Source organism: Elgaria multicarinata, chromosome 3 (genome assembly GCF_023053635.1).
Source record: "Elgaria multicarinata webbii isolate HBS135686 ecotype San Diego chromosome 3, rElgMul1.1.pri, whole genome shotgun sequence".
Classification (NCBI taxonomy): Eukaryota; Metazoa; Chordata; class Lepidosauria; order Squamata; family Anguidae; genus Elgaria; species Elgaria multicarinata.
In genome coordinates, this window is record NC_086173.1 from 22,920,322 (window position 1) to 22,929,540 (window position 9,219).

A 9,219-nucleotide genomic window follows, 5' to 3' on the forward strand; every position below is an offset into this window, starting at 1 on the left:
CCATTCGATGGTCTAGGACTATTCCATGCCACCACGGATGACACCATGGACTCAGTACACAAGGCACGTACCACTGCCAGAAAAATGGGTCTGACACAGGCAACGCAACCATTCAAACAACGTCCCTGGTACCGACAACAGTACCACCCAAATACGCGATTTCGATCCGACCGCGTTTTTCGCCAACAACAACAACAACAACCACAACAGGGAAAGAGACAATATAATGCAGGAAAATATCAGTCCTACCGCAAACGCCAGGAACCCTCTAAAAAGCAGCGACTTTGACTCATGCATCGAGGTCTTAACCAGTCACTCCATTACTTTCGATGGCCACCTATCAAATTACCTACACGCGTGGGAATCCATCACCACCGACAAATGGGTCCTAACCATCGTAGAATCAGGATACATGATCGAGTTCAACGACCTCCCTCCTTTTTCCGGAATAAAGGTGACCAAACCATCACCAACACTCACACAAGAAGTACTAACCCTACTGCAAAAGGGCGCCATCCGCCCACTACATCCTCACGAGATACATACCGGATTCTATTCAAGATACTTCACAGTCCCAAAAAAGGATGGAGGCCTCAGACCGATCTTGGACCTTCGAAATGTCAACAAATTTATAACACCTCAAAAGTTCAGAATGGTTACCCTAGCACAGATAACTCCCCTCCTGGCCAAAGGAGACTGGTTCGCCACCATAGACCTCAAAGACGCATATTTTCATATCTCCATAAGACACCACAGCCAACAATATCTACGATTCGCCATAGGAGATCAGTGCTTCCAATTCCTAGTCCTTCCCTTTGGATTGGCAACAGCACCACGCGTCTTCACCAAATGTATGACCGTGGTATGCGCCCACCTAAGGCTACAGGGAATACAAGTATACCGTTACATAGACGATTGGTTGTTGGTTGCAAAGACTTACCACCAACTCCAACAACATCTCAGCATAACCTTACAACTTCTGCACAAGCTCGGATTATGTGTAAATACAGAAAAATCCATCCTTCAACCCGCTCATACTATCCGCTTCATCGGTATAGACATCGACTCCATCTCATGCAGGGCATACCTCCCAGAACAAAGAGCTCGAACCCTCGCAACTTTAGCAAACAGACTTCGGCATCGTCGGTCAACCACTGTCCACACCGTCCAAAAACTATTAGGACACATGTCAGCAACGACTTCTGTCGTACAATTTGCAAGACTCCACATGAGGCGATTACAAAATTGGCTGATAAGGGCATACAACAATCAACGAGACGATCAACATCTCATCCTTTACATACCTACGAAAACAAAACAATCCCTAGCTTGGTGGGAAGATCTACGGAACCTCACCCAAGGACTTCCATTCCAAATACCAGCACCCACCAGAACAGTGGTGACAGATGCCTCTCTATCAGGCTGGGGAGCACACTGCGGTCCTCTAAGCGTTCAAGCACAATGGTCAAGGACCGAATCGCTCAATCACATCAATGTCCTAGAATTACTTGCCGTACAAAAAGCATTGAAAGCCTTCGTTACCGTACTTCGAGACCGATATATTACAGTCGCATCAGACAACACAACCGTAGTGTTCTATTTAAACAAACAAGGAGGAACTCATTCCTCCCGCCTCTTACACCTTACGATGGATATATGGCATTGGTGCATCGACAACCGCATCTACCTCACGTCTGTATACATAGCGGGTCGAGACAACACCTTAGCAGATCAACTAAGTCGCTCACCATCCACGACACACGAATGGACACTTCACCCCAACGCTCTGTCAGACATATTCAAAAAATGGGGAACACCGACAATAGACCTCTTCGCTTCACACCACAATGCTGTTTGCGAAAGTTTTTGCAGCCGAGCGGGCACCAGCCCAGGATCCCTCGGAGATGCTTTCAACATGAAATGGGACGGAACACTATTCTACCTCTTTCCACCGTTTCCCCTCATAGTCAAAGCCTTAGTAAAGATAGAACGCGACAACACGAGCTGCATCTTCATCGCTCCCTGGTGGCCACGCCAACCATGGTTCACCAGGCTACTTCTCCTTTCAAGGAACAAATACTACAGACTCCACCAAAGACCAGACCTGTTGACGATTCACCAGGGCAAGGTCAGACATCCCAACCTCAACACCTTGAGACTCACAGCATGGAAAATCGAGCAGTAACTTCAGAGACGCTTCCTGTTTCCATCCAAAATATCATACTACAATCTAGAAAACCCAACACCAGAAAATCATACGCAGCAAAATGGAAACGATTCTCAAAATTTGCGGCTGAGAATAATTTCAATGCACTATATCCCTCTGTTACGGACATTTTACAATTCCTCTTTACCTTATATCAAAATGGACTAAAACCTAGCTCCCTAAGAGTCTATTTAGCAGCTATCGCAGCTCACACCAATCGACACAACAACCCACCTTTGACCACGCATCCGCTAGTCAAAGGTTTCCTAAGAGGGCTAAAAAACACAGTGGGTACATCACGATCGATAGTCCCAACATGGAGCTTGTCAGTGGTTCTTCACGCTCTCACAAAGCCCCCGTTTGAACCCCTGGCAACGACTAACTTAAGACTTCTTTCTCTCAAAGTAGCATTCCTAATCGCGATAACCTCCGCACGAAGGGCAGGAGAACTAGCCGCCCTGAGAATAGACCCACCTTACCTAGCTTTCCACAAAGACAAAGCAACCCTACGACCCGATGTGACATTCCTACCCAAGGTAGTGTCCAATTTCCACCTAGGACAGGATATCATTCTACCTTCATTTTTTCAATCACCGACATCACCTCTAGAACGTACAATGCACACCCTAGATGCTCGCCGGGCTTTAGCCTTCTACAAATCGAGAACAGAAGTATTTCGAAAATCACCAAGGCTCTTCATTTCCTATGCTGGAAGGTCTAAAGGATCACCCATTTCATCTCAAAGAATTGCAGCCTGGGTTGTTCAAACCATCAAACTGGCTTATGAGATTGCCCAGTTACCAATACCGACACAGGTCAAAGCCCACTCGACCAGAGCTGTCGCAACTTCGGTTGCTTTTGGAAGAGGCGTTTCATTACCCTCTCTTTGCAAAGCAGCCACATGGGCCAAGCCATCCACGTTCATACGACACTATCGTCTTGACGTTCGTGCCAGAGAGGACTGCGCTTTCGGTAGAGCCGTCCTGTCTGAGATTCTTCACTGACGACACCAACCCTCCTCCAAGGTAGGATAGCTGGCTAATCGCCCATTAGTGTGATGCACAGAGACCACGAAGAAGAAAGTCAGGTTGCTTACCTGTAACTGTAGTTCTTCGAGTGGTCATCTGTGCATTCACACAACCCACCCTCCTACCCCTCTTGTGTCGTTTATATGCATATGTATGTCCCCTAAGGGGAGGCCATTTACTATATTATCCATATTAATATCACTTCGGTAACCCTTTATTTGATATAGTCTATGTCAACTGCATAATGTATAAATTCATTCTCTTGACAGATTATTGGCATTAACCATTATGCCACCATCTCACATCTCTTGGTTAGGGGGCCACAATGACGGTCTCCTAGAAACTGAGGGATTAGGGCGGGGACCCCTGATATATATATAGGGGGGGAGGGGTTCCCGCCAAAACTCTAGGCTATGGAAGTTTCCCGATTGGTCTCCGCGCAGGCGCAGAGCCCATTAGTGTGAATGCACAGATGACCACTCGAAGAACTACAGTTACAGGTAAGCAACCTGACTATGTGGCTGGTTTCATTTGCCTCTGGCCCCTCTTTGTAAAAATCAGCAGATGAGCGCAGGTGGTCATGCCGCACAAGTGCAGAAATTAGTACAGGGTGCAGCATCCAGAGGATCTCAGTGTAAAAAAACCCACACGTTTCTAGTCCTCACGGCTGCAAATATAGGCTTGGTGGTGTGCCGGCTATGTCTGTTACCACCGAAACCCAGAGGCTGGTTTCAGCAAGGTTTCTAGCAGAGGGCAAAATTTCCATGTCTTGCTTAGCTCATTGCTTTTCTCCATGACTAGCAAAAGCAGAATATTTTCTGGCATATAAGCACATTTGTTTAATTTGTACAAATGGCAGAATGTAACTTTCCTTGGGGCATAATTTGGGTTATCTTAGTTCAGAGTTTAAAGTTTCTTTCTTTCTTTAGCACAAACTATGCACACTCCTTCTTTGTCCAAAATATCATGTCCTTTAATCTGACAAGACCTGAATTAGAATATTGTACTGCAAGGCAATTCTTCCTGCCATATGCATATAGTATACAGGGTGAATGTACAGACACCCTTAAACCTCTGTTTATTTTGTCAGGAAAGCCCAAACTGCCATTCTCACAATATAAAAACAGACAGCAGAAGTTCAATATGGCCATGCCATATCATACCCCATTGGCTAAAAAGCTCTTTGAAATAAAAACTTTTCTTTGCTGGTAGAAGGAACTACGGGAAGTTGGTTCTATAAAGAAAGTGCCACCCCAGAAAAGGCCATGCTCCATGCCTCCACTAGGTTAAATCCCTATAGATGTAGGACTGTAAATCCTGTAGTTACAATTACAATACTATACGTAAAAGATAAATTGCTGTATTGCAAAGGACTAGGTGATAATAATTGATTTTCGCAGGGCACTTGCTATGTTTAATGGACATTTCTCAAGACGTTGCTTTTAGTCTTTACAGTGACAGAACCGTTTCCTGCTCTCTGCCTAGGTACAAAGCACAAGACTATCCTGGAAGCGCGCAGCGGGTTGGGGCCTATCAAGGCATATCCACGCCTGAGCCCCACAGCTGGAGGGGAGCCAGGCAGCCAAGACCCCAGTGCTCAGGAGAGAACCTTCCACTGTGAAATCTGCAACGTCAAAGTCAACTCGGAGATCCAGCTCAAACAGGTGCGGGGCCCAGTCTCACCACTGTGACAGGGTATCTTGCTATAGGTGGCCTGCCTGCTTCTTCAGAAAACCGTTCAGATGGGACACAGAGTAGCCAGGCCCTTTTGACAGTGCTTGCCATGATAGAGCTAGATGCTAAAGAAGACCATGCCTCTGAGCATACAAAGAGTGCATTCCCCTCCCCACTGAGTAATGGCAGCTAGCCCTCCTGTGTCTGGGATTAGGGAGTGGAGGGCTCATGTCAAAGCCTTTAGCTTCCAGGTAATCTTGAGCTGCCCATATCAGGGCTACTTCTTTCAGAAATGTAAGCACTGGCTGTATGCAAGTCACTGGGGTAGAGTCAGCCCTTTCAAGTTGAAAAGTCTGCCTTCAGTGGCAGATTTTGGTCTCTGTCAAGAGCAGCAGTATGTGGGGTAGATCTGGCCCATGGGGCATAGTAGTACTCTTGCCCTGCACTGGGCTATAGGCTGCTGCATGTAAGTAACGCATTTGCACTCCCATGCGTTGGTTGAGCCCCAAGGTGTGCACACAAGGTACCATTCCAAGTGCACATATTAGCTAGACCCAGAAGCAGCTCCATGAACATATTGGAACCTCATTTCATGGGTCATGAAAGACTGGGGATGGTTGCAGCTATTGAGTCAGGGAGCCAGGATACCTTGATTGCTCCCAAGCATTATCCCTGGTTCTTTCTCTTTGCTTTCACAGCACATTTCAAGCCGGCGACACCGGGATGGAGTAGCCGGGAAGCCCAACCCCTTGTTGAGTCGGCACAAGAAGCAGCGAGGCATGGCAGAGCTGCCGGTGAGTAGACGCAGGCACTTGCCCAGATAGGCAGGGCTTGTATGCATCTCTCGGTTTGATAGGTGACACACAGTGCTGGTCTTTGACAGCCCGTAACCCAATGATAAAAACCAAACAAATAGAATGGTGGGGGTTAGAAAGCCAGAATTTGGGTACCAGTGTAGATGCTGAACATTTTAAAAACCTTGGCATGTTGTCAGATTTTGAACCTTGCTGAAATCTGGTCTCAGTGCTGTCTCGTGACCCGCCCACTGAGCTTCGTGGCCGAATGCGGATCCGCCTCTGGTTTTCCCCACGTCGGTGCTCAAGGCCCGTCTTTGATTGTCCCTGACATCTCTTCTCTTTTCTCTTGTTTCTCCACAGGGCTCCCTGGCCTTCCACAAGGAGCTTCCCAAGTCACTGGCAGCTGGATTGCTGCCCAGTCCACTGGCTGTAGCAGCTGCCATGGCAGCCGCCGCTTCCACGCCCCTGACGCTGCGACCAGCCCCAACGCCGCCACTGTTGCAGGGCCCGCCTCTGACGCACCCGCTCCTGCGCCCGGCTCCGGGGCCCATCCGAACTGCACATGGACCCATCCTCTTCTCGCCGTACTGATGCCGCCCTTTCCGCCCACCCGCCTGCCACAATCCTGGGACTCCTGGCACCACTGGAACCGCCCCCCGGCAACTAGCAACCAGTCCCGGCAATGTCACACGGCGTCCAGTCCCATCCAATGGGAGCATTTTACTTCCCCCCCTTTCCCCCTTTTTTTCTTTTTAACTGGAAATGGAATTATTATTATTTTTGAGAAGAGAAAAGGGACAAGCCCACCCTTCCACATGCACACACACGTACACAACGGCCGCTCTCCGCCCCATCCAGGGTCCTGGCCGTATCTGCACAAGTGCTGGGTTTGCCCGCAGGCTGGGCTGGGGTGTGTGTGCGTGCGTGTGCGTATGTGTGTCAGTCACATCTCCCGAGGTACAAAAGGTTGGGGAAAGGTAGTACCTCCCCAGGGCTCCATGGGGTGTTGAAAGGGGAGGCAGTTCTGGTACCTCAGGGACTGATCAGCAAGCAATCTCCTATCATCCCAGAGCTGGGGAAGGAGGGCTTTGCCCCTTGCCCCCCCCACTCATACAAGCCATTGTCCACTTGCACTGAGAGGGGTGTGTGCGTGTGTGTGCGTGTGTTGGTGTGTGTGTGTGTGTGTGTGTGTGGTTGCGGGACAGAAGACAAGGGCCTCCGGAAAAAGAGCCCCTACTGCAATAATGCTGGCCGGCACCTCCATGTACATATCCCCTGATTCCCCCCACACCCCCTGTGCTGGCCCCACCCTTACTGCGCTTCCATGCAATGGGGGCCCCCTCACGGGCCCCCCGCCGCTGCACTTCAAGAGACTGGCCGAGCAAGTACTGTGCTCCCATTTCCCACCCCCACCCCAATTTTTTCTGCACTAAATGGCAGACGGACATCAGCCCCACTCAGTCACGTTTATCAAATCCAGAGGAACCAGGGAGCCTCCCTCCTCTGAGTCGAAGGAAGAGCGCCCCCCCCCCCCCATCGCCTAGCCTGGAAACAGACATGACGGTCCTCCGTGAAGAGCGGTCAGGATCCCTCCTGGGGAGTTGCGTGCATCTCTTTCTGCCTGTAGACCTTCCCTTCGGCTTCTTTGTGTGGTTGCCCCAGCATCACAGCCTCTGCCCCTCGCCTTCCCCCTTGCCCGTTTCTGCAGAGTTGGGTCCCCTTCCCTCCACCCTTCTCTTGAGCGAGTGGGACGTGAACCAAGAGGCCAGGTTGTTCGTTTCCTGGAGATTAAGCAGCCCGCTCCTCCTAAAACCCCACCCCACCCGGAGCGCATAAAATTCCAGATGCTTGTTAAACTCCCTGGCACGCATCCCATTTGGCGCCTGTCGGCGGATTGTCTGTATGTGCGCGTGCATTTGCATGTGTTGATTAACAAAACAGCGGAGGTTCAGGTTTGCTCTTTCACGTGCACACCGTGGTCTGCAGTTTCCACTCTCCCCAAGCAGAAGAACAATGCGAGGCTCCAAACAGAACCCCGTAGCCCAGGGTGGGAGGTCTTCCACGCCATGGCCGGTCCCCTGGCCACCACTGCTCTCCTCTACCCCCTTCTGCCCCTTACAAAACTGTGACTGAAGTTCAGAGCAATAGAGACACTGGCGTGCGGGGCGGAATGGGACCCACCTTCCCCCCAACCGGCATGAATCGCGCCAGGCCCGTCCCGTGTTACCTCAGTCCTTGATGCCCACAGGGCAACGTGTCCATCTGCCCGCTCTGCCCATACCACAAGTGTCCTGTTCACCCCAGAGTGTCTGTCTCTCCGTCCACCATCCATCTGTCCATGCTAGACTCTCTCCCTGCCTGTCTCTCTCTCTCTCTCTTGCTGACACCAATGCCTTTCTGCTTCATCCCACATCGCACCTTTGATTCCGCCCCTGCCTCCCCGCCCCTTGACAACAATAAAAGAAGTGAAAAGGCTCATGTGCACCTGCATTCGGTCTGTCTTCGTGTCTGTCGGGGACTGCTGGGCATGGACTGGGAACTCCGTGGTTTCAGGCTGGAATAAATCCTAGTAAGCTACTGTGTGGACTCCAATCCTAAAGCCCATTTCTGGCACAAGAGATGTATTCAATCAGCCCCTGTGGCAGGCAGGCAATATGAAAGCACTGGATTGGCTAGGCCTGGTGGAAATACTAGGAGTCTTGCTTTTCTGCCTTTTTTCCTGCTTGCTCCAGCTCCGCTGGCCTTGGGGAGGTAAAGGGGTAAATTTTAAATTGCAGGGCCTTATGACAGTCCCCTTAACTACGAGTTCAAGGAGTTTTGAAAGGTTCAGGCAGCTGTCTTGATCCATAGCAACAAATCAGTTCTCACAGGTTTCCCCCACCAGGAGCAGGTCTTCAGTAAAGCGAATGAGTCCTTACTGCCCTTTCAAGACCAGGCCACCCCAAAATACTTTGCATTACAACAGGACAAAATACATTGTTGCTGGGATAATTCATTTATCCCCAGCTACTGTGAGGAGTGCAGCTAAACTCAGGGGGGATAGGGAAGTCTGAAGGGGTGTGGGAGGTAACATCAATGTCCCTGCTAATCAAAAAGTGCTGGCACTGCATCCCTGGCTCCATTACACTGCTGCACTTAGCTGGACAATACAGCTGAGCCTAGATTTGGGCTCTTCAGGGAGCTTGCACTGGCCCGGATGATGCAGGCAGTCAACTTAGCACCGCTGGCCCTGAACTTGTCACTGTGCAAAATGCCGTAAGCTCTCACAGAGCATTGGGAGATGGGGAGGGATTTCAGGGAGAGCAAACGCCCTCTCTCCCTGCCACTTCAGCCCCCACCTACCTGGCAATTTGTGAAGACCCTGGTGAGGAAAATGTGCTGCTTATTAGCTTGCTAAGCTAAGTTGCAAGCATCATTGATCTACCCAGCTCAGCTCTTGCGCAGCTTTAATTGCTGTTATCATCAAATTAGAGACGTCGCTGTAAATTATACTGATCGTGTTACATCCCAAACC

At 50.0% G+C, this 9,219-nt stretch overlaps 1 protein-coding gene across 4 annotated transcripts in view; it reads left to right on the forward strand.

The window, feature by feature from the left end:
* Nucleotides 1-6,469, forward strand: part of ZNF385A (zinc finger protein 385A) — a 170,697-nt gene extending 164,228 nt beyond the window's left edge. For all 4 annotated transcript variants that reach the window (XM_063119600.1, XM_063119602.1, XM_063119603.1 and 1 more), the window contains 3 exons: nt 4,720-4,898; nt 5,607-5,702; nt 6,066-6,469. In XM_063119600.1, the coding sequence (XP_062975670.1) occupies nt 4,720-4,898; nt 5,607-5,702; nt 6,066-6,296 (506 nt within the window). In that variant the 3' untranslated portion in view covers nt 6,297-6,469. The remainder of the gene's footprint in view (nt 1-4,719; nt 4,899-5,606; nt 5,703-6,065) is intronic.
* Nucleotides 6,470-9,219: the final 2,750 nt, after the last annotated feature.